General features: G+C 38.4%; 1 protein-coding gene across 5 annotated transcripts in view; it reads left to right on the forward strand.

Moving 5' to 3' along the window:
* LOC138940585 (telomerase-binding protein EST1A) overlaps positions 1 to 25,614 on the forward strand; it is a 99,180-nt gene extending 73,566 nt beyond the window's left edge. For 3 of the 5 annotated variants that reach the window (XM_070309597.1, XM_070309600.1, XM_070309599.1), the window contains 4 exons: positions 18,189 to 18,351; positions 23,579 to 23,799; positions 24,634 to 24,715; positions 25,077 to 25,614. In XM_070309597.1, coding sequence (XP_070165698.1) covers positions 18,189 to 18,351; positions 23,579 to 23,799; positions 24,634 to 24,715; positions 25,077 to 25,216 — 606 coding nt within the window. In that variant the 3' untranslated portion in view covers positions 25,217 to 25,614. The remainder of the gene's footprint in view (positions 1 to 18,188; positions 18,352 to 23,578; positions 23,800 to 24,633; positions 24,716 to 25,076) is intronic. The other 2 variants (XM_070309598.1, XM_070309601.1) reach the window with 1 other exon arrangement.
* The last annotated feature ends 351 nt before the right edge of the window (positions 25,615 to 25,965 follow it).

A 25,965-nucleotide genomic window follows, 5' to 3' on the forward strand; every position in this document is an offset into this window, starting at 1 on the left:
GATTTATCGCTATTCAATCCTCGCTCAACCGAACATTATATTATAATATTATAATATCGTTGATATTATAATATTAGAAAAAATATTGAGATATTAAGATTTAAAAAATTTTTATTACATCTCTGCAAGTATATAATAATCTTTTATATACTTTAACATTTATAAAGACTGGAATCTTTATTACAGGAAAACGATTTAATAATTCTACGCGTTAAATCTATGCGAATTATTTATATTTTAACGAGCGCGATTAAAGGTGTAATAATTTGGCAATTCAATGCGCAATCTTGCCTTTTTCAAATTTAGCTCACGCTCGCGCAAAGACATCCATCGTTCGTCGCTGTCAAATAATTGTTTACCACGCGGTTAATTAATTAGTTTAATCGTCATCTGCGTCGCGCTTTTCTCTTCGCTATTCACTTTCAACCTGCCTTCTCGTCTCGAAAAAGCCGACGATGTATCAATGAAATGTATTCATCTTGGCTAAGTCAAACTAAATCGAGAGATTATAAGGCGCGTTTGCCACATCGCGAAAGGAACAGAAGATGCTGCGCCTCTTTTCTTCTCCTCATCCTCCTCCTCTCTCGTTCTTTTTTTTTCGCATTCCTCCACCTCCTGTCGTACCACCCTTCTCTGCCCTACCGTCCTTTTATTTCGCGATCGCGCGATCCTCTCTCACCGCAGACTTTCGCACAGCACGCAAGTCCGCCGTTTTTATTTACGGCATCGAAACTCTCCTCTTTTTTGCATATTTATTATCTTACCCCAGCTTGGGGCCGGATTTTGTGCATACTATGTGGTCGGCCACGTACTCTCTCTCCTTCACGGAGCGATATCTTTCTTCTCGAAGGAGGAAAAAAAAAAGGAACGAGGGAAAGGAGTAGGCTGACCAGAGGATCCTGTACATGCGCGATTGTTCTGTTTTTCAGCTTGATTTTTTTTTTTTTCGCGTGGGTATAAGCCTCATTTTTTCAAACGACGAGCATGGATATACGTATTTATTAATTTAACAAATACATAAATGAAAAATACGATTGAAAACTTCAAAATGCATTAATCAGAAGTAAATAGACTTACGTATCTTTACGTAATGATTTACGTTTCTGATACGCGACTATAAAATACAGGGGGACCTCGAGAATTTTCTCCTTGAGAAAATAATAAGCTTAATCGAGCTTTCTCATCGCAGTATCTGAAAAATCCGTATAAATTTCTCGTCGTTTCTCGTATTTCTTGAATTTTTCGACCGACGCTTTTATCGGGGCGAACGAAACTTGACGGAGGCGAAATACGGATCACGGTCTCGCGTAGCTCTCGATCGTAGAATTGTTTCGAGGATAAAGTTCAGTGGAAGACCAGCGTGACCTCGCCGAAATAAATAACCGTGCTATCGTAGCCGTCGATAGTTGGTTCGACAGCCCCATGCAGTTTTATCGCAAGCCGTCTTTCTCCGCGATTCGCGGATACTCGGCCCTTTTTTCCACTCAGAACTTTCCACATTCGATCGGTTTTTCCTTCCGCAAAGCGCGATAACGGCCCGCGTTAAATTTGTATGGGCTATTTATACCCGACAAATCCAAGTTTTTTTTCCTCGGTGTACAACTTGTTTTCTCGATAGAAGATTTAACTCGCGCAAACTGCATCGCAAATACGTACCTATCGTAAAATGTAGTTTTTTCAAACTTATCTTTTCTATATTTGTATTATTGTTACAAAGTATTATGACTTATTTATTCATTTATTATATATGTTATTTATTCATTATTATTTATTTATATATTATATATATTATTTATTATATAAATTATTTATATATTATGTATATATTTTATTTTTATTTATTCGTATATATATATATATATCTATTTATTAATTATTAATATATTTTATATTTGTATTGGTATCCGATATTTCTATGCATAATGAGAATATATGAAAAGAGAATATTATACGATGTTAACTATTTAAATAATCTAAGAAATTGCACGAGTGTCTCTTTGAGAGATCATAGTTCTTCTCTTCAGAAAATTTGGGTTAAAATTCCTTTTAACGCCATCGGAATATTATATATCACTGAAATCAAGTATGATAACGTCTGAAATGCGCGGGTCAATTTTGACGCTTGAAACTGAACCTGCCTCAGAATCTAGAACCTGTTGCACGCCGTAACACCTTGAAAGCCAGTTTTTCCGCGGACAACGGTGACTCTAAATTATGCCACTCGAGTCGAGCGAATCGCGTTTTGCGTACATTCTTGCCAAGCTTCGAATTACTTCATCGCGAATTAATTCGCGCAAGGAACTACGCAGCTTAATTGACCGGTGAAATTTCGCGTATGTTACACCGTTGAATATTGCGAACCGGTTAAATCGTAAACTCCAAACCGGATTGCAATAGTCGTTGCTTGGGGATAATTTTTCAATTTTACCGTATTTCGGGATCTAGTAAATTCGGCCGAGCTTTATTTCGAGACGAGACGAGAGAGAGAGAGAGAGAGAGAGAGAGGCAGGTACCGTTTTTTCATCTCCATTATTTCGGTGGGCGAGATTCGCAAATAACCGTGAAATGTAAACTGCTCTTTTTCGAGAGAGATCAATTAATTAATTAATTAATTAATTAATTAATTAATTATAACGTAATGCTTTTAACGTTACGATGATCTCATAACTCCCATAACGCCGGAATCAATAATTGTAAGTCGATTACTTGAGAAATTACATTAATTGCTTTTCGAAGAGAAAAGTTTTGAAAAGAGATAATATATTATCTGCATAAAAACACAAATAAATGGATATAGATTGTTTATATAAAAAAGATTCCATAATCAATTCTCTTTTGCTTAAATTCAAAGGATATAAAATTCAGAAAACATATATCAATCTTTTTTTTTGTCTTTATCTAATTCTTTTTAAATCTTTATATTATATTGCTCAATAGCGTTGTATATTAAACGATGGATTATATATTAATTCACATTGAGAGAGATTTTATCTTGCGATGAAATCTTTATTTTTAGTCCGCCGAACGAGAGCGCGGTTTGAAAGTCGCGCGTTTCGCAAATAGCCCACGTTACGCGGGATAATTTTTTTGCGGGGATTTTTTTTTGCCTGTCGGCCGAACAATCAAATACACATTTCGTTCGTCGCTCGTCATATGCTTATTGCATCCTCTTGGCGAAGAAGCTGTAAATCCCCATCGGTCACGTCGAGTAAAACCATATCCCCTTCCTGTTGTTATAAGAGAGAGAGAGAGAGAAAAAAGACAATTTACGAAACGGATAAAAAGTTGTCCGCCGGAATTGGTCTAATTGTTACGTTTAATGATAATGAGGCATTATCGCGACGCGAACGAGTTGCGTTTGCGAATCGGAATTTATATTGTACATCGCTAACTCTGTAACCAATTAATCCTTCATTTGCATCGTCCGTGGTCATCGATAATATTTCCTTTTTGTGTACGACGGTGGTCCGTCATGCTCGGTCGATGAACCATGCACGATTCACGGATTCAGGATAATAATAGGATGATAGGACAGTATTTTATTCATTGTCTGAATTTTGGGGGGAAAATTTGTTACTCCATCTTTCTTGAAACATGAATAAATTTCTCCTTTTAATGCTGTAAGACTCGACTAAAATCGGGACGTCAGCGAAAGCTCGTTCGCCGATGAAGGGAAAAAAAAAAAAAAAAAAAAGAGAGAAGGAGATATGACATATTAGTACGCATTTTACACGTTGCTTGAGATATGAAATGGGTTAGCTCTATACATAACAAGCATTCGCCACGCCTGTGTCTCGCTGTTGAAATATCGAACGGGTTTGCCTCTCGTTGCGGTCGGTCGACGTGGAGATGACCGGGCGCGATCTATAGGAAAAAGAACGGAAAGACAGGGATAACGGTAACGCACCCGCCGAAGAATGTTGCAAGAAACGATTCATTTCCTCGAGACATTTTTTTTGCAGCCTCGTATATTGGCTCTACGAGTATACCGAATCCTATTTAAGACTGCGCTTTAATTTCCACCACGGGATTGCTATAATATCGGAACAAATCAATCTCTCTCTCTCTCTCTCTCTCTCTCTCTCTTGTTTTCTTTCTTTTAGAGATGGATTCAATTAATTTATAAGTGACTTAAAAAAAAAGAACTAAGAGAAAAGTATTTAACATAAACGATACACGACGTAATATTCAAAGTAATTGAAATTAAAAAAAGAAAAAAGAATTATCACACACATACACACATAGAAGAAAATTATTGTTGAATATATAAAAAAAAATTGGTAAATAAATTCTTCTCTAATAAATAAATAAATTAGTGTAGCTGGTTTAATAACAGTTTATTTGATTGAAGCTTACCTTGTGCCGGAACGTGACTTTCGCACGTGCGTTGAAACACTCTCGAGGCGAAACTGATGAAATAATCGCTTACGTACCCCATTCTGAAGTGTGCTATTAATTTATTACGATCCCTCGCGTTCTCTTATGCGTCAATACCTCGCGAGTCTTTCGTTCCGAGCGTCTACTCGCGAATCTCGGGATATTTAAACTGGCTTCACGAGAGGTAGAAAACGGCTCCAACGATCTCTTAACACGCCATTCGCTCCTCTATGCGCGAGGCTTCTATTTAAAGGTTTATTACGCCAATTAAATCCGTTTTATATACGGAGAGAGTTCTCTCTCTCTCTCTCTCTCTCTCTCTCTCTCTCTCTCTCTCTCTATCTATCTCTAGGTACTACTCCCCATCGCGGATGCGAAGAAATCTCCATCCTGCCGTTTCTCCTGCGCGCACCTCGTCGTTTCTTTTCTCTTCTCCCGTATTTCTGTTATTAGATCGCGAACATTCATAAAGTTATGAGCAATGGCGTCTTCTAGTATGGATGAACGACCGAGGTTCTGGAAACTCATAGGCTGTCGTAATCTCATCGTGAATAATGTGAAGACATTTCGTTTTTTTTTTTTAATGTCTTTTTCTCATTATTATATTATTTTATTATTAAAGCAAATTAGCGTTAAATTATTTAATTAAGTTAATTTAATGAATATAATTAAGTTGCTGTGTGCGCATTATCAGGAAAAAAAAATAAAAATTGTGAGAATGCAAAGATGAAACGGAATATTTTTTCGGAGAATAATCGAAACAAATTTCGAACACGCAATGCGAGAATATTAAAACCAATAATCGACGAGGATTAATTGGCAGTTATAAAAGATGAAATTAAAAAAAAAAAAAGAAAAAAAAACAGCGCTGGAAATTATCTTGGACGAAGAAGTTCTCGATGACCTAACCGCTCGATTAAATTACAATTTTGAGTTATGAAGTTAAAAAATTGCAAGAATTTACGTCGATGAAATAATTATTGGAAAAAAAAAAATCAAACTTGCCAAATAATCTAAAGAAAGCGCGAGGAGTTGCATACATTTTGTGTACATGTTTTTGTTGTATGGTGTTTCGTTACACTCTGAAGATTCTACGCGTATTGCGTATATCTAAAATTTGCCTCTGGTGATGAACACGAGAGGACGGTTGAAAAGTTTCAACTCGCGTGCCTTAAAAAGAAAAGAGAAAAAAGCGAGGCGATCTCTCGACGCTCACGACGTTAAGTCTCCCTAACGGATGGGAAAGGATGGATCTTCTCGGTTTTGCTTTGACGATTTCCTTTTATTCGCCTTGCAATCCGTCGAGTGTTTGCGCAGTTTTTGCACGCTTCGACGAGGGAAACGTGTATTAGCGTGTACTTAAAAAGGCCCTAATTTACGTATCGTAATTAAGATCACTGCCGGCAGTATGCAAAATATTCCTTTACCCGTGATGTGGAGCGCATCATCGCGTTTTTTTTTGCGTTCTTGCATTCTTGTGTGCGTGCAAATCTTGTCAAATTAATATAGCCCGATGCTTTCTCTCTCGGGCTGTGAACGAGCGAAAATTGAACGATCAAAGAGAAATAATTTCTCCGAATTATTTGCATTTACTCGTCAACTACTCAAATTACGCGGCCGCACAAAATATTGCCTTCCGAATGCACGTTTAATTTGTTTCAATTATTCTCCGAAAAAATATCCCTCACTATCGTTACGTATCAATAATATAGCTATATTAGAGTGTATAAAAATTTGTATACTTGGGATTTTATAAAAATACTTAAAGTTTTTATTTTTTTTTAACATACTCAAGTGTGTGTCAAATCATAGGATAAGTTTTCTTTTCTTTAATTTAATTGACATAAACTCGTCGACGATCGTGCTTCTTATTTTTCTCTTTCTGTGGCTTTCGTGAGATTTATTTTTAAATTTACATTCACTCGCTGTATCCTTTTTGAGTTTCCAATCATTGTAATTCTGTCTTTGAAAGTAAACGGTCCAGCCAAGGTTAACGTGTCTCCATCATTATTAGTTGTAGATAATAATTAAAATGAAAAATATCATTTTTTATTCCTTTAGCGCACGATTAATTTCTGCTATCCTGTGTTAACGCAACAATTATATATTTCTGGTATCTTATCTAACTTTTATCACATCTTTGCATGAAATCTTAACAGAGAGATCGGTTCCTCCATATTATATCGAAGGATTTTTGATGAAAGAGATTGTTCCGCGAGAAATAGAAGGACAAATTGCGTTTGAAATTAATTATTACCCGTCTGCGAGAGAATAATCGTCGTATTTCTAGAACGTTCTAACGATACCATAAATGTCCTTGGGGTTAATACAGACTGATTCACAAAGACATGACGCAACTTTAGAAACTGATATGTGAGAAGTTGTAGCGAGTGAAAAATGTTTATATGCATATATTTTTACGATTCTTGATGCATGAAATATTTTTTACACGAAAAGAAGAGTATTTACTCGTCATCAGTTTACATGAAATGAAAGTAAACAATACAAAAAGGGCTGCGTCTCTCTCTCTCTCTCTCTCTCTCTCTCTCTCGCAGAGATAATATTTTATTTGTCACGACAGTCGCGCGACTAACGTGAGCACGACGTCGCATCGGAAATCCTTTTGCGACAAATGGTCGATAAAAAGTATAATTAAACCAAAATGCAATTACGTTTTATGTCTGCTACTGAAGGCGAGAGTTAGGAAGGAATTGAGGAGAGGGACGGACACAAAGACGGTAAAGAAAGAAGGCGTCGAGTAAGAGCGAAGAGAGCACTCTAGTAGCTAATTACTCCGGAGTAATTAGCTTCTGTTAACGCCGTTCTCTTCGAGCGGCTGCTATATAGCGGTTATCATAGCCGAGCATGACTTTAAACGAACGCTTCTAGAGAAGCTTTATTCCTCGTAGCGTCGAGACGAGATGCATCGACGTCAAGAATCTGTGTCTCCGTCGCATCGAGATTGCTATTGAATTAATAAGAGCTTTTGCAAAATAGATGACCAATTCAATTTTTGATTACTTCCAAGGATGAACCTAACTCGATTATCAAGAGTCGAGAGAGGGAAAGAGAGCTAAAGTGCTCGTCTCGAAGCTTGTATTTTTATTAAAAAAAATTTTAAGTGATTTTTTTTTTTTTTTTTAATGGGATTTTTTATATTCTGAAAAAAATAAGAGTACAAATTGAAAGATAGATAAAAAAAAATTGACATATCAGAGCGGAAGTCTGCATACCATTACTATTACTTGAATTTACTCGTGGGGTGAATTTTTACCCATGCTAGTAATCTATAGTTAAAGGGAGTCAAGAATAAAGAAAGTAATAAGTTGATCGACGCTACTTTCTTTCACCTACAACGTTCGCTTGTACCAACAAAAGTCGATTGGCATTCCGTTAACGCGCGCGAGCCGCAACGAAACTTCATGACGATTAATTAGCCGACGGCTACGGGTAACAACAATCAGCGTATCGGGCTCTCGACGCAGATAATGGGCGTGGGCGTTTTGACGTTCGTTCATTGTTGTTGGTAGCCCGTGTTGTTAATAGCCGTAAGGCATCGGGGCCGTATTGTAATTCGCATCGGGTTTGTGACGGTGAAACGTAACTCGTCATCGTTCGATGAGAGAAGGGAGGAGGAAGGGAGGCACTACGAATCGATATCTCGCGTATTCTCTGCATAATGGATAATTTATCGCGATTCCGCGACCGATGGTTTAGGCAACGGGGTGGTCCAGACAACGCATTCGGAATATAAATGGCGGCGCGATTGCCATGTAAAGTGCACGCGAGAGAGACGCGGCTTTCGGCCGCGGAACGTTATTTCGCCCGTGGTTAAATGAGGCCGTTAATAAACGATACGCTTTATTGTGATTTACGGGCGCTCTCGTTACTTTCTCCGGATGAGGGCACGTTGTTCCGCTTCGTGTAACGACGTTACATGCATGTACATATATATATGTGTATGTGTGTATGAATAAATTATATATCTATCGGAGAAATAAATCCCACCGGACGTACGGCGACCAAGACAGACAGACACCTGTCGTGACGGGGTCCCTCCCACGTGTTCCTCTTTTGCGAGGATACATTTCCCGCTGGGTGAACTTATATATTTCACCGCGCCGCGTTGCTGCTCCACGGGGCGCCACGTACCGAATTTCATCTCGCAGCGGACGTAAAACGTTTCGGACGTCTGCGAAATTTCGCGTTGCCTTTTTTTGAACGTCAGCCCCACGCTGCAACTAACATTCGCCTTCATTCGTCTTGACAAGTTTGACCGTTTTATTTGTATTTATTAATAATACGATCAGATTTATTCTTAATCATTATTCGTGTGTTATGAGAATTTATTAATATATCATTTAATTTATTAGTGTATTAATTTTGTTGATAGTCTGACATTTATAATAATTTTATAAAGGTAAAGCGATTTAATCAACGTAACATTGCAGTTTTAGAAATTGCTAATGTATTTCGAAATAAACTTTTTTCTCGCTGTTTACAGAGAGTTTACGTTGAGTACATCTTTCTTCTTTGCCGAATATTTCTTTATTAAGATAAATTGCGTAAACGTAATTTTCTTATACGAAACATATTTCAATTTAATATATTTTCTGTAGCTTTATAATCTAACTCTATCTCTATCAATATTTTCTTCTGAAAAATATTACAAAATTTCTCGATGACGAAATTTAACAACGAACTAAAACATGTATGTAGATGATTCGGGCTATAGAAAAACTCACTACATTGCTTATACAATATATCGCCTTCGTTTATTTCGCAGACGCACTTGTCCGCCGAAAGGTCCTCTCTTTTTTTCTTCTATCTTTCGTATCTGCTGCATAAAGATGTGCCCTGGCGCGAATATAACCGAGTACCGGCCGTCATATTTAAACATTTATGGTCGAGATATTACGCGAGTCGACGATCCCGCGGGAGCCCGACTACGTGGTCGAACTTTACCCTCGCTCTCGCATCATCCGCAGACTCGAGATAACATTTCCCATCCCCGGTCTGAACTCTAAGGGGTCTGTCGCCGACGAGAAGGACATTGTTGTATTGTACCCGTCCCTCGACGCCGGACCGGCACGGTGAATGGCCTCGCTCCTCGTTCCCGCGAGAAAACGGATCTTTAATTTCCGCGGTATTAGGGAACACTCGTTTCCCTAGAGTGTCGTAACCGCCGCCTGAAACTGCGTCTCTGCCCTATGCTAATTTACCGTGAAATGAATCATGCCGCTTGGAATGTTCCAGGCCGCGGTTCGTCAAAGGTCAATGTGATCGAACGATTCATCGAATAAAATCGTCGATGTTTATCGACTCGTTTTGAAAGTTAGAAACTTGTCACATTTTATCCTTGCTACATGTATTATAAAGTGTACATGTACAATATGCGCGCGATTTTCTTGTACGTGGATTGCTTTCCGTTTTTCCAGAGGGAGAGATCAATTAGAAGAGAGCGAATTCTCGTCGAGTAGAGTCGGTTCGTCCACTTTAGGGACGGATTTATCGAAGTCGGAAAAATTTATTTTCTACAATATTTATTTTAATAAATAATTTTAAATAAATTGTAAAATATAATTTTCTTACATGAAAAATATCTTTTAATTTTATTTTCCGCAGCTTTATAATTTAACTTCTTATTAATATCTTCTTTTGGAAAATATAATTGAGAAAAAAGATAAAATAATTTTTTCCGACTTCAATCAATATTCAGGCAACGAAAGAGAGATGTGATCAAAGAATTCTTTGTGAACAGCGGAAAAAATTTCTTTCCAAATATAATCGTAATGTTAGCAGTTTTTAAAACTCTCGCAATATTACGTTTAATATTTATAATTATTAAATCAAACAGAAAAAATTCAAGTATTCAAAATTTCTGAAAAAAGTTATGTACACATATGGCCACTGTACATTAAGATTAACTACAATACATACGTGAAGGAATTTCATATACTAAAACATAATGTACACATATATGTCGATGTCCTGGAAGAAGTTAAAATGTGAGAGGTGGAAAATATAAGATTTTCGAATACGCATGAAAGCTTGCACATTTTATCGTACTTTACGTAGCACGAGTGCAAATTCTGGTTCTGACATCATCATCTCTTTCGCGATACTTTTTCTTTTTCTTTTTTTTTTTCTCTCGATTTCTTCGCCCCATGATTTCCGCATCTCGTCGACAGCTTTCCGGCCGTTTGGCATCCGCGACATCGTTTTCGCTTGTATAACGTAGGCGACGATTTACTTTACCATTCCAGCCCGCTCCGGAGGCGAGAGTTTCCTTTCGATTCGTCGGGTTCGCATCTTATAGGGAAGGTTTGACGTTCCTCGCCTCGACTCGTTCGTGTATCGAGTGTGCGCATCTCTGAGACTCCCGATGCCTCGCAGCATTTTCTCTCAGTTTTCAATTTACCTTTTCCGTCGACGGCGCGGGAAGAAATATCTCAGGAATACCCTCGACGACGTGCCTTCGAAAATCAATCGAAAAGCGAGTACCGCTTCTCGTCGTTTCTGTTAGTCGAGTCATCGACAGTGCAAACAGATTTTCTCTCTTTCTCCTCTTTCGCTTCTCCCCTTTCGTTGCACGATAGCTCTTTTTTTCTCTCTTTCTTTCTCTATTTCCTCGCCTCTTTTTTTTCTTCGGAGACGAAGGTAGAAAAAGGAAAGAGATTTGTGTAGCTCGTGACAATGTCAATGTTTGCATCGTTGCAACGAGGTACTCTCTCGGTGCGGTTAAAGCCGAGGATCTAGTTGCAAAGGAAGCGCGGATTCACGGTTGAAGGTCTGCGGTGCCGGCTCGCTTGTCGCGAATATATTACTTCAATGAACCTTTCATTACCGAGCTCTCGGTTCGAAATGAGTCTCTTTCCTCGGCAGACAACTTTTAATATTTTCTTTCTCGGTATCTCACTCATTGTCTCAATATAATATGCAAAAGGAAGTGGAACGAAAAACTAATTTCGATTCGTATTGTTCTCTCCCGCAGGATAAAATGAAGGCGAAGAATGGTTCGAGAGAGTTCCGTGGCTGCATTTGAAAGGTTCAAAGAGCGCACAAAAGATTGAGGAGTAAATCAGTAATTTGTAAGATCCACTTTAGATACCGCTTCGTAAGCGGCTCGGAACTTAATCCTCGAATATAAAGTCATATATCTAAAGTGGATCTTACAGATTATGGACTCGTCTTTAATCCACATTCCTCTTTCGAGCCCTTTATTTATAAACTGACAACGCAATTTTAAGACCGACGAATTCGTCGTATACGTCGTCAGGTGGCGACGTATTTCAGCGATTATACATTAATCTGCGAAAAAAATCCCTCCGCGGTTCCCTCGATGTCGCCCCTCATCATTTTTGTCCTCGTAACAGGTCGACCGGGAATCCAACAAGAGCTAAAGAAGTAACCGGTTCGATGTCGCGGACGTGGGAGTGGATTTTATAGAGGCGCGAGCGCCATTACAGATATTTATAAAGTCGGTCGCACATTGCAGGCCGCAACAGTTGGCTGCATTTATGAATGCGGTTCACCCGTCGTAATATATCGTCCGTGTAACTCGGTACTCGCGCTAATTCCACTCGGGGTGGCGCGACCGATAAAATCCAGATGGAATTACGAGCCGTCTTCCTTTTCCGTCTTCTCGTCGTCGTGCGATTTCTCCCGCTTCTGCAGCCTCCGCTTTCGATCGGGCTTAAATATCTATCCTTCTTTTTCTTTTTTCTTTTATATTTTCTTTTATATATCTTTCTCTTTCCATTTTCTTCCTATTTCGACTTCTCCGCTTCATCTTCAGCGTGATTCCGCGCCAATTGCCATTTGCACGGGCGTGAGCGATTTTCACGGACTCCGGAAAACTTGATTCATTATCATCAGGCGTATTTCATGGCGATTACCATGGCATATGCATAACGAGGATTCTATATGCATGTAAATGAGGCCTTGCGTAATGAATTAGCGTTTATTGCAAAGTATACGGAAGAAGTCGTGCGAAAAAAGAAGTCGTTTAATTATCGGGGTCGGGGAAGGCAAATTATCCGAGAGGGAGAGTGAGAGAGAGAGAGAGTGTTAGCATGCAAATCCGAAAAAAGCGCGAGATATTTAAACATGCGTTATCGATCAAATCCATCATTCGCGAAGAGAAATCCAAGATGTGTTCGCAAAATCATATTTACGAGCAGTTTTAAGCTTATACAAAATGATTTTGAGCTATACAAAATGATTTTTAGATATGTTTAAATATGTACAAAAATGTTGAACATATATATATATATATATATATAAAAATGATGTCAAAATCTTCGAAAAATACTTTCTTATAAAATCATATCTGTCAATCTTATATATCTTCTTCTCGGAGACAACTGGTCCAGATTATTATCATTTTCCTCGAAGTTGTAATTTTACCAAAAATTACAAACGATCGAGAAGTTGGCTTTATTTAAATTATAATAAAATTTCAGAAAAAAAAAAAAGCTTGTGTTATTAGCCAAAAGCGTCGATCGAAACATATGGGAGAAATAGAAAAGAAAGAAAGAAAAAATTACTTAGATATAGTAACCCAGGGTGTTGAGAAAGAGGAATACGATAAATAGTTTTGTCGTAAGATTTCGCGACCGCACCCTTTTCTTCCCCTTAATCTATGATGAAAATTATGTCGATCGGAAAAGACCGAATGTACGTCCGCATTTGCGTGCGACTCAACGTGTTCTTTCCTTCAATCGCTGTTTCTCTCTTTATCTCCCTTTGCCTCTCTCTCTCTCTCTCTCTCTCTCTCGACCGGTTAAGTCTGCAGATAATTGGAACGATAACGATTACGATGTAACAGATGTAACGATTATGGCGAGCCCCGGCGAGGCTGGATATTCGCCTGATTTATAGGAACGTGTATATTGCCAATGGGCGTACGATGATACGACTCGTAATGATACGACTTTGTTTACCAACGTGGAGCAACTTATCGGATAATATTGATTTCTGTACTTTCCGAGATAGTATCTGCCTCTTACACTCTCTCTCGCGCGCTTGTTATTATTAACTAAAATTAGCTTTTTAATCGTTGACAGTCTAATCGTTGACGTTCCTATTTTGCTGCTGTTCCTTTTACGCGCGAACAAATTAGATGCTAGATTATTATAGTATTACCATAACCAGTTTATAGTTAATAATTATCGTAAATTAGCCAGCTTGTTACAATTGCTGTAAATAATTTATTATTATCTGCTCACATTATCTTGTCGTGTGTGTCATTTATTTATGTTTATGATAATGGATTCTTTTTCGATATATTTCTTGATTTCTTATTTATAGCATTTATCGTCTTGTAACAAGCTCGAGTTTACTTACTTAATTCGAGTAGTAAATTAATTCCATTTCGAACCTCTTTCTCAGGTATCGTAAGTTTGCATTGTACGATGCTATATTAGGACTGTGAACATTGATATATTTATTATTCATCGATTAGAAAACGTATGACTTTAAGCTGAATCTGATATCCTGCCGTCTTCTTGTACTTTTTTTTTGTTTGTTTCATTTATTCAATATCTAAGCAGAAATAGATGATCTTTGGATCGTAACCTACTTACAAAACTCAGTTTTTCACGAAAGTTCTTGCGATTTCATTTGGCATTTATTAGCGATAATCCGATAATATAATAGCATGTCAAATACAATATATGTATATTGTAAGTATGTATATTATAACACAATATCTACATTCGTAAAATTTTGTTACGATCCGATTATAATTTTAGATAAAAGATACGATGTCTCGTTCGTGCTTTGTGTCGGAGAAAAATTATAAGTTATTGAAATGAGAGGATCCGGTCGCGAAATTATAATTGACAAATCAATCGGCAATTTGAGAGAGAAAAATAGTTGGAGCCGACGATTCCGTTATTCCATCCGACGTAGGGTGTCTACCTCTTGGAAAAATATGGAAAACTTTGAAATCTCGTTTTTTTTTTTTTTTGCTTCTGGAGAAATCAGAGAATTCTTATAGAATTTTATTAGGATTCTTAAGGGATTTTTTAACATTTCTCTTTGATAATGTTTTTATATGTTCTAAGCAACCGGTAAACGCCAATAAGCCAAATTGTGAATTACATGTTTAAAATATATTACAAATATATATATATATATATTTTTTTTTTTTTAATATAATGTCTGATAATCCAATGTCTTTTACAAAATATTGAATGTGCAATACATATTCTCTTTATTGCAATATTTTTGAGTGATAGAAAAATAAAAATGTACAAGTGAAAGAAGTTTATTTTATTAAAGTTATTCAATTTTTTTTCGCACATATGCAAATCTAGCACTTGAGATTTAAGTAGCTCTTTACTTTTCCTTCGCATGAGAAAAGCGTTAGAAAATGCATGCTATAAAAAAACATCTATTTTAAAAAGTTGCACCCCAAAAGATCTTTAAAAATATTCTTTTTAACGGAATGTTGAAAAAAAAAGAAAAGAAAAAGAAAAGAAAAATATCCGGAAAAAATTAGGGAATTTTTCTCATAAGATTTGAGACACGCTCGTAGAGAAGAGCGTTATCTCGCGGCACGTTCCTCGCTCTCGCCGAATGGGACGATCCGCGAATCACGAATCCGTCCCCTGACGGTTACCAGGTATATACGTTTCCGCGAGTGTTGCGCATTTACAACGTTGTTAGACGGGGCGCGCGGGCCCGCTCGACCGTGCGAAGGCCCCGTGTGCGCTTTAATATGCGCGCGGGCGTAGGGGCCGCGATGCGTGATTCAACGAGGGTTCTCACGAACAGGCCGAGCTCGAGGTGCGAGACGCGAGGAACAACGAGCTTGGAATTGCAGAGGGAAAAGGGGGGAGGGATAGGGAAGGGGGGGGAGGAAGAAGTGACAAGAAGGAGAGAGGGAGTGCGCAACGGTACAAGCCACATCGTTTAAGAATTCACGAATACTTTAAATGGGGGTAAATTCCTGGACTTTTTATACGGCTGTCACACGCACGCCGCGCGCCATAATGAGGCTCGCTGCGAGAGTGACGGAGAGAAAGAAAGAGGGAGGTGGGTAGGGGAGGGGAGGTGCCGGGGGCGCGTTGAATTCGAGAAGAATACGCTCGCGGGTGAATACCGTTCATTTTGCGATGATGCAACGAGACAGGATCTGAGGCGAATTATAAGGCAGCTCGCGTGAAATATATCTGTTAAATTGATAGATATATGTAAATTAACGAATTGCACGAGTTCCGTTCAATAGGCTGTCAGTCGAGCGCGATTTGATAAGGATCGCAAGAAAGGTCGCGTGCATTAATCTTGCTTTTGATGATATATCTCGTTCGCGGAAGTTAATTTTAACGTTTCGCCGTTTTATTAGCTTGAAATGGACACTTCGAGCGACACGTGTTTATGACCACGTGCCGTGCCCGCTTGAATATCTCTGAGCAGGTGGTTCCTATTCATTCACAGACGGGGTCGCAGTCTAGTCGAAGCGAACGTGCCTCGTAGCGAGATACTCGAGTATCTTTCGAGTTTAATCGAATGGAAATAAATACACGATTGTGTGATCTTTTTTAAATAGTAAATATTTAATAAAGCAAAAAATAAATATTGTCGTTAATTGTTTCTATTGTATGTACATATGTCATTATGAATTTGCTTGGAATTTTTCCCAAATTTTTTGACGAATCCTTTTATGAGATGTGATTTTTTATTACGGGATAATTGAAATTGAGAAAAAGATGTTAAAATTGAAGAGGCACATAAGATTATACGATAAATTATTTATGAAACGAAATGTATACAATCGTCATAAAATTGCATTCTCGCGGAGAAGAAAATGCATCTGAGATCAAATCTTGGACATTACTTATGCGGTAACAAATTTCCACGCGATAATTTCACAAATTTACCTTCATCGCATATTTGTACATTTCTACTGCAATGTCAGCTTTATATTCGAGGAAGATCCGCTTTCGAAAGCGATTATTCGATTTAATTTCAAATCTGTACTCGCGTCAAGTTTTGCCGAAAAACGGACGGCTATTTATTATCCCTTTGCAGAATGCGAATTGCGAGTAATAATGCCGGAGGAACGAGAATAGAGGTCGAGAAGTCTCGTCGACACGTGCATGTGCACATTTGCACACCGCACCGGCGCGGTGCGGTTTGACGTTGGCTCTCGCTCGAGACGGCGTCACGTGTGCGCGATCTCCTAGTTTTGCATTCCACCCATGCACTCCCACGAGCAATTAGGCTCGTCTTCGGATTCCTCGCATGCTTTTCGCCGACTCGTGCGACGTGCCACCGCACGGACATTAGTGCGAGACCATATCCTCGAGACTCTCGAATTGGAATAATTCTCTCCAGATACCGTTGCGCATATATTCGCGACGATCAGTGCAGATTTTTATCCTACGAGTCTTTCAAAGACTTGAGAGAATATGCGCGATCGAGAGTTCGCGCTCGCGTCTTCATTTATTCGAAAAATATTCGTCGAAAGCAAAATTTTATTTTATATACCTATAATTTTAGCTATTTACTTATATTTATACATTCTTAGGTACTTTATATATATATATAAAATTTAAATATATTATAATCTATGTAACATATATAATATAATAAAATTTAGTTTTTTGGAAATTTTTAAGATTTTCATCTGTATGAGTTATTTTTAATATGTGTGATATAAGGTATATTAAAACTAATAAGAATTTGATATATGTGTAGATTGGCCTCTTTAGAAATTTATATTGCTTTTTCGTATTTTAAATTATGTATAATTTTATTCTTAATGTCTATTTAATCAGCAATTTACTGATCAGATAATGATGGAAAAAAAAAGAGTAGAAAGCAAGAAGATTTACAGCTATGATGTATTCAGTAGCTACTTTTTTTTGCATACATTATTCCATTTCAAAATCATAGACAGCGCAAACACCTTAAATCACACCACTCGAAGAATATGTTAATGAACTCAGATAAGAGGTACCGAATACTTTAGCATTCTAATGAAGAATACATATGTCCGTGGGGCCGGCTTATTACCGAATCGGGGGCCTCGCATTTTAGAATATATAAGAACCATGTTTGGAGTAGATGGATACCGATCATCATCGTGGCAGAAAACAACATTAGATAGAGCTCTCATTATAGTTCCGTAGCTTCCGTTACGACAATAGGTACTTGACATTCGCGTTACGTTGCCGAGCCGACATTGTTCGGTGCACGCTACTATTAAGCGCCGTTCGCATACATGAAATTCAATTGGAAAATAATGCGTCTTCCGCTGCATCCTGCGCACCGTACGCACATGCGTCTCTTTTTCTCTCTTTTCGTGGAAGATATTTGCAACGCGCCCATGTAACACACATATACGAAATGCGACGCGTCTTTCCGACGAAGAAGAAAATCAAACGAAAACAGACGCAAATCGAGACCAAGACTTAATCATTTTGTTTGGCTATTAATTTAAAAACTAAAAAAAAATATGTATATATATATTTTTTTTTTAATTAAAAAAAAGGGTTTGTTTTAAAGTGCTATACCCAAGAAATTTCTAAAAATTTTCTCCTTATTTAAAATTTTGAATAAAGATGTCTGAAAGATTAAAGAATTTCAGGAAATTTTTTTACAAGATTTTACATCATTTTTTTAAATGATTTTTTTTTTAAATATCATTAGTCTTATCGTTAATTAATTTGTATATATTTTTATCTATATCACTGTTTTTGTATATTTTTCGACTCGCATAAAAAAGAAGGTTAAAATTATGAAATTTATTTATCCTTAGATACGTATTGTAAATGTGTTATGTATTTATAATGTTTTAGGCCATTTTGCAAAAATCCTCGGTATCGGTCGAGATCGAGGTGAGACCGAGGCAATTGGTGCCAGACACAAACTGCTTCATCGACTACTTGCCGCAGCTGCAGACCATCGCGAGAGCCATTTCCGGTGCGCAGCCGATCTATACTCTTATGGTGCCACTTGTCGGTAAGCGAAAACAAACATTTAACGTTTACCATAAAAAAGATGGGTGAGGAGGGGGGGGGGCGGGGAAGAAAAAAACTGCGAAAGAGATCGACACGCGCGGCGTTTGAAAAATGATGGAGAATTGATCCATCGAATATCGTAAACTTGGCTACGTCGATCGTTGCGTTCGTCTCGTAAAATCCTCTCGTAAGATTGCAAAGGTAGCCGTTAACTGAAACTGTGTTCGTCGAAAGTACATATACATATACAATCGTGATTGTCGGCATCTCTTTAATTATTGAAGAAAAGAGATGGATGTCCTTAATTTTGAATTACGAGAAAATCTGCAAATCTACAGAATTTCTACGGTGGAGAGCAAGGGAAATTCTCATTTATGGATATATATATATATATGGTATACATAGATTATCTTATCTGGATTTTTTTCTTATCATCAGAGATATCGTATATAATTAAATCGGCTAATTAAGTTATCTTAATTAGCTTCATACGCGCATCGAAGATATCTAACGGAATTCTTGATAAACTGTACGGTGACACAAGACATACCTGTCAAGGTTGTGTCCGGATAGGTTGTCACCAAAGAGAAACGACGGCCAGTCGGGGGTCACGTCTCGGCGGGGGCGAGGGGGGGGGAGGGGGAGGTTCAAAGCAATCGTCGCTACGCAAACATAGCCGACTCGCTTCGTCCACGACGTTCATCGTCGTCGATGTCGCCGATCTCTAGCGGAGGATAAGTTCATCGGGTCATCGTCGTTACGCCATCGTCACCTGTCGCGGAACTTTCCTGTTCCCTCCATTCTCTCGTGAGAATGGATTGTCCCATTTTATCCCTGACGTTTGCCGGATCGAACTGCGACCGATAATCGGCCATTAACGGCGCTTGCGTCAGCTCCTCTCGACGGTGGAGGAGATGATGACGCCGAGGAATGCGAGAATCGCCGCCGATTCCTTCGCTCCAATTAGAGTTGAGCAATTTCTCTCGAGCGTCGCCGATCGCGCGCTGTCGGAGTTGCGCCTTCTTCACTTTATTAACGGTCCCATGTCGGGATTCGGCCCGAATCCGGAGCACTTCGTAGTTCCGCTATGTAAAGATAACAGCTGCGATGCGCTTTATGTGTGTTTATCAGAGATATAAATACAATTTATGCAAATTTTTAGACTCGGGGGTAAAATATACTTATTTTGCTGGATGTAATTATCAAGTTTGAAATTTTAATAGGATTTTAATGCGGTATTAATCGCTAAATGTATTTAATGTCGGAAGTGAAAGAATAGATAAGAGTTTAAATTCTAATATATAAGAATTATATCTAATCTAATATTAGAAATTCTACAAGACAAAACTTTCGACACGCGTGCGTCGTGCTCTGGTTAAGTCTTGTGACACTTTTATATTATATCGTCGTATTAGAATCCGTTAATTATCACTCGCTTCGATGAACGTTATGTGTGAGGAGGCGTTGGAATCCAGATAGCGGTAATCATACTACCGTATCACGAGGAATAAGAAAACGCGTATTAGTAGCTTGATGAAATGCTTGTCGACAGGCGTGTACTATAATTCTAAATCAATCGGTATAAATATCGTTTAATAAAAGTTAACGAGTTCCGCTTATTAAAATTTCAGCTAAAAAATTCAGTTTATTATACATTACTTATACGATAATTTCTTGAAATTGCATCTCTCGCTGTAAATAATCGTTCTTGAAAATAGGAAAGATTTCTTTCTCCTAAGATAATTAAGTTCTTACTTGGGAGATTTAATTTATCGAACACAACGACACGATAATCATGGCGATGGAACAAATCGTGCGTCACATCAGTCACATTCCAACCAAGGTATCTTTTACGGAGACAGGACACCTCGTTTCTGTCAATCGGCCTACGATGACGACGACTACGATGACGCATAGGGCGACAGGTACGACCGGTTGTTTCTTTTTTAATAGCCGCGCTTTATAAGCACTCGCTTATATACTCAACGAGAAATGCAATCGGCGATAAATCTACGATCTTCCACGGCATGGCTGACATTTTCACGGTGCTCTACGGTAAACGCGTCTGGAGTTACGGCTATGACGACAGAACGGACATTCGGAGCATTTATTGCTTCACGCGTCACATCTTACTTGCTCGAGTGTCTAATCTCTCGTGATGTGTTCATTTTGTGTATCGTGAATCGTTATCTCCAGGGATCGCGCATTCGCGCTACGCGATTTTCATGCGATATATCGTAGAAACAATTTTCATCTCGAGATTGGATCTTTTAAATTAATTAAAAACATCATGTGTGTTAGCTGTAACGTAAAAGGCTTTTTTTTTTTTTTTTAAATATATTGAATCGACAAAGCTTCTTAAAAAGATCGTGAAAGTTTGCTTTTTCATCGGTGTCAAGGTTCAAGGCCGTTGGAAATCGAAAGGCTCATCAATCATCATCGCTATCGCCAATTAGCGTTGATCCAATCGTCGATTCAGCAAAATTGATTCACGGTGCCAATAATGAGAGGCACGCGGTATATGTATTTTGCGAAGGCTTACGTCACTGTCCTATATTTTGTCACGGATTATTCCGGTAGATACCCTTCGGCGGAAGAGCTTCGAATGCCGAAACGTTTTGTTAGGCGAGGTCGTGGCCGTTGCGATAGGGCAAGGACGAAAAGTAAGCATTATCGCCATTATCGATTAGTGTCGTGGCTCATCATATTCGTTAGGTTTTCCGACTACTTCATTTTACGAAAAATCTCATTTAAGCGTAAAATAAATTGTAAGATAAAAGCACAAAATATGAAAAATTAAGAAGATGAAGATGCAAAAAAAAAAAAATCGATCTCTACAAATTTTTACGCTGTTACACTGAAGTTTTAGTTCAACATTTATGTATCGCTCCAAAGCTAAGCATTAAGCATTATTGCTTACTTATTTATATCTCAGCGAAAGAATGATTATTTATCGCGCGATAATAAATGACGTCTGCAAGTCTAGGTGATAAATAACACCGTTTCCTGCATTCTCTCGCTCCGCAGTTATTCTTTCTATTTCCGCCCCTCTATTTCGTAAACTTCATCCGCCAACCCTCTGTCTGTTCGCTCGTCTGGGTCTGGTAGGAGGATAAGGCTGGCAGCCGGTTAATTTATTGAGTCGGGGAAAGTTTGCTGAATCTCTCCTATTTGCATTTTCCGTAGATTGCTTCCCTTCGCGCAATCTGTGGCGAATGGAGTCGAAAAAGCTCCCCCACAGCATCCACAATAATCTTCCTCGGTAAAAAAAAAAATCTCTGTTTGTACAGAAGAGATAAAGGATTCAGAGGATGATATAGCAAATAAAGTGCGAGATCAATTCCTGAATTGATTATCTCTTTACATATTTATTTTTCTTAATGATAATTTAAAGTTTTAGATCTTTCAATTCCGCTACACATGAAAATGGTGTAATAAAAATTCTATCATAAAGATATTAAGTTAGTTCTGGATTAATAAACAAATTCCTTAAATATTAATTGACGATACCCGTCTCTTTTTTACGCAAGCGTGTTAATAAACCAATATGCATTCTAAAACTTTTCTGCATCTCGATAAAAAAAAAAAAAAAAATGCCTGCTTTCAGTCAGTTTTTGTGCACTGAATCTAAATCTGCTTTTAGATTTTCTGTATCGTGTCAGGTATTTTTGTAATTTCTAAAAAAATTTGAAAAATCCCGCAAGATATGCAAGTTTCTTTTTGACTACATTTTTTAATGTAAATTAAATGTTAAGAATAAAAGAAAGTCTCATAATTATTAGTCTCTTAATTATTAATTTTAAAAAAAAATTTATTCCGATCCACAGGCATCCTAGGTGGATGTCTATTAAATATCGCTCAATGAAACCTTGCGTCATTTTGACATTTTAAGTATTAGCCATAATAGCTTCAATGTAATAACAATTGAATTGTATAATGATATTCTAATTAACGATTTTAACAAATGGACATTTTTATAAATTTCGATTAATTTTATATTTTGAAAAAAATTGAATCCGATCAAACAAAACTAAATATGACTTTTGTGATTATCCATGATGGGGAATAAGAAAATACAAAACAGTTTCTCTGAAGCAAAAATATACCAGTGTAATAAAAGTAAAAAAAAAAAAAAAAAAAAATTGCCATTATATCATAGAGAAAGAGAAGTATCTTCTGTTATCTTCTCGCTCGGCGTATTTCTTCCTTTCCTTTTTTGCCGTTCGTGCGGAGCCGAAAAACGAAAGTGCGCCTTCGTGCAAAATCGGCCGGCTCGCTGCCCTTTGACCTCGTCGGAGAACCAGTCGGTCGACCACGGGCCCGTCTGGCTCGCCGACCCGGCCAGCAACGGTGAACGTTCACAGTTAGGTTCTCACGGCTCATGAATGCATGTATGTGGTTTGAAACGCCCGCGATCGGCTCGAAGACGACGACGACGACGGCGGCGGTGCATCCCGGTTACGATCGGTACGTGGACGATATCGATATTCCGATGGTCGTCGATGAGATTGGGAGAGAAGAGCTTTTGAGCGTAGCTGTGTGATCCTTTGCCTTAACGACACATAGCTATCCCGTTTCTCTCGATCTCGGCCATGAGAATGAGATCGATCCGCGTGGCGGACAAATCACGTGGGTGGAGGCGACGTTAATAGTCATAGAGATAGTCTCTCTTTCATCGCTTTCAATAACGAATCCGTATTTATGAATAGGAAAATATCAATCTTGAATGATGAATTATTACAAAAATTTTAAGAAAGTGTAGCCTTTTTTCTTTTTTTTTTTTTATGGCTCGATCATCAATGAATGAGTGTATCACTGTCTGACCAATCGTATTTTTTATATCTTAAATTTTATCAAATTTTTTTAATATGACGTTTCTATCTTCTTCTGTTTAATAAAATGTTAAAAATTAATTATTAATGTTTAAAACCATGTGTATATATTGTATGAAAACCAATAATATAAAAGTCGAATAAAATACGTTACTATTATATGAATCGTAATGAACACAAGTGTTTTATGACGGAAGATTAATATCTTTCGACATATAATTCTTCTTTTCAATTTCTCTTCTACAGGCATTAATTTCTCAGGAATTCACGCTTTTCGCGAAATAATCGATTCAATGACGAATTAATTTTATTATCCATCTCCCTTCCCATAAGACGGATATTGCAAATTCTCAGACGTGCGTGTTTAACGAGCGGCAATGATATCCTTTGTTGCAGTGTTGAACGAACTCGAAGGTCTAGCACGGGGCGCTGACGCGAGAGATTGTCCTCCAGCTTCGAGGGCGACTCTGAATCCCGAGCATGTGGCGCGAGTTGCTGAGAGCGCCAAGGCAGCACTGGCCTTCGCGAGGAGCCGAAATCCGGCGATCCGGTGCATAACCACAAGAGGCACCGTTCTGCCATCCAGCACCTTTACGGCAGAGGAGGACGTCGACAAGGTAAGTGCGAAGCGGCCAACGAGAACGTCAGCGATTCGATACGCTTACATTGGTTTCTCGAGTAACTGTATTCGATGTTTTCGAGACATTTAGAAGGCAAATTTGCGATCGACGACCGGAGTAGGATTTGCGACGAGCAACGTTCTTGTTTACTCTCTTCTTCTTCTTCTTCTTCTTCTTCTTCTTCTTCTTTTTTTTTTTTTACTTTTCTTTATCTAACGATTTTAGAAAATTTTTTTAAGTTATTGCCACACGCATCATTCTCCAAACTCGTCATTCATCTCCATCTGTCATCGATCTATTTTATATTCTGTTAAATATGATAATGATTTTAAATATCACTGGCGATTGCAAAACACGCGCAACTGGTTCGAGTATGTGAGTTACATCAAGGGCTTGTTATACTTTCATCGCAACTTTATATCCGAACGCCTGCAATTTATAATGACAGGCGACACGATAAAGCGAAACGATATTGACACGCAGTCGATAGGATTCTAACAGCTACACGGTATTATACAACACAGAAGTAGTCGCGTTTCAAAGATCAATGGCAACGAAGAGAGTTACGAAGGTACGGTGTTCATTGAAGCGCGAATGTTATGATAACGAGCCGAGTATCCGAGAGGAACACCCACGCGGGTGTGTACATATGGATCGTTTTCCGTCGCATCACGACTTCTCATACCTGCTTATCCTTGTGCCGACGTAATGTCTCAATTTTAATGACAGTCTCCGTGACAAACACGGGGGCTCGACTGAAATTGCGAACGTAATTATAATATATCGAATTTATCGATGTATTCTTTTCGAATTTGAACCCTCTTGTTTCAGGATGGGTTGACACGAAATGATGACAGGATATTGACTACGTGCCTCAGCCTCTGCAGAAGCAACAAGGATCAGGCAAACGCAGGTAGGAATCTTTTCATCCAATGCTTTGGGTTAGAAATATTTTTCTTCATTTTATTATTTTTCTCGTTTACCTGATAATTAATTGCGTCAGACACTATTCGCAGAATCCATCTATAATTCTATTTTAAATCTTACCAAGAGAAAACTTTTTTCGGCAGTATAGTTGACTCTAAATTTGTCAAAGAGGATAATCCCCTTCTCAAATTTATCAAAGGAGGTCTAGAGGCGATATTTCGCTAGTTTCAATTTATCAAAGAGTACCGGAAAAAGAGAATAAATGCTTTATAGTAGCGGGAGGGCTTCGAGAGGGTCGCGTAAACTTAATAAAAAAAAATTTCGGGGAATCCCGTCTTTTGCCCCAGCAGAGGAAGGGCAGCCGCGACGTTTGAGACGGGAGGTGGTCCTGCTTACGGAAGATCGGAATCTCAGGGTGAAGGCTCTGGCCAGGGACGTACCCGTGAGAGAAGTGCCCGATTTTATGCAATGGGCCCTGTTTGGCTGAGACGGTATAACGTGATCGCGACCAATTCCAATCCTCACTTGACGAGAAATCTTCCGTGTTCCTATCGCGCGAGCTCGACCAAACGCAACGAGAAGAAGTGCAATGGGAAGTAAAAGGAGAAGAAGAAGAAGAAGAAGAAGAAGAAGAAGAAGAAGAAGAAGGACGCTCGTCATTGTCGACGAGCAATTCATTGCTATCTTCGTCGCGGATCTGCTTCGTGTTCGATCGACCGTCAACTGTGCACGCACGACGTTGTCATCGCGTAAGTTAGTTTCCAAACTGGATAATTCTGATTGTTCCCCGATGATACTTCTTTTTTAAATTTTTCTTTTATAATTCCATCATGAGAAACCGCAGTGCGACGCGAATGAGAGCAAAATCTATAAGAGAGAGAGAGAGAGAGAGAGAGAGAGAGAGAGAGAGAAACAAAGCGCGCGGTAAAGTTGCATTGAATGAAATACGGTACTATCGATAGGAAAAAGAAGAAGCTTGCCGGAAATGCGCGAGCCATTCGGAGGCTCCTCTCGAGCGTGACATTTCCTATTCTCTAATTGTTCCGTGTATCTCGAACGTGCAGACGTAAAAGTCCTAAAGAGAGCCTTTTCACACGAGGATGACTAGTGTAACAGGTGGTCCGAAAGAATGCATTACGGCCATGATGACACACAGTAATACCGAAAGATGATCGATGGAAGATATGGAGGTTTTGAAAAAAAAAAAAAAAAAAAAATGCCAAGAGAAACGGTATA

This window comes from Polyergus mexicanus, unplaced genomic scaffold (genome assembly GCF_030449975.1).
Source record: "Polyergus mexicanus isolate NDT 795.1 unplaced genomic scaffold, iyPolMexi1.0 SCAF_17, whole genome shotgun sequence".
In the NCBI taxonomy this organism is placed as follows: Eukaryota; Metazoa; Arthropoda; class Insecta; order Hymenoptera; family Formicidae; genus Polyergus; species Polyergus mexicanus.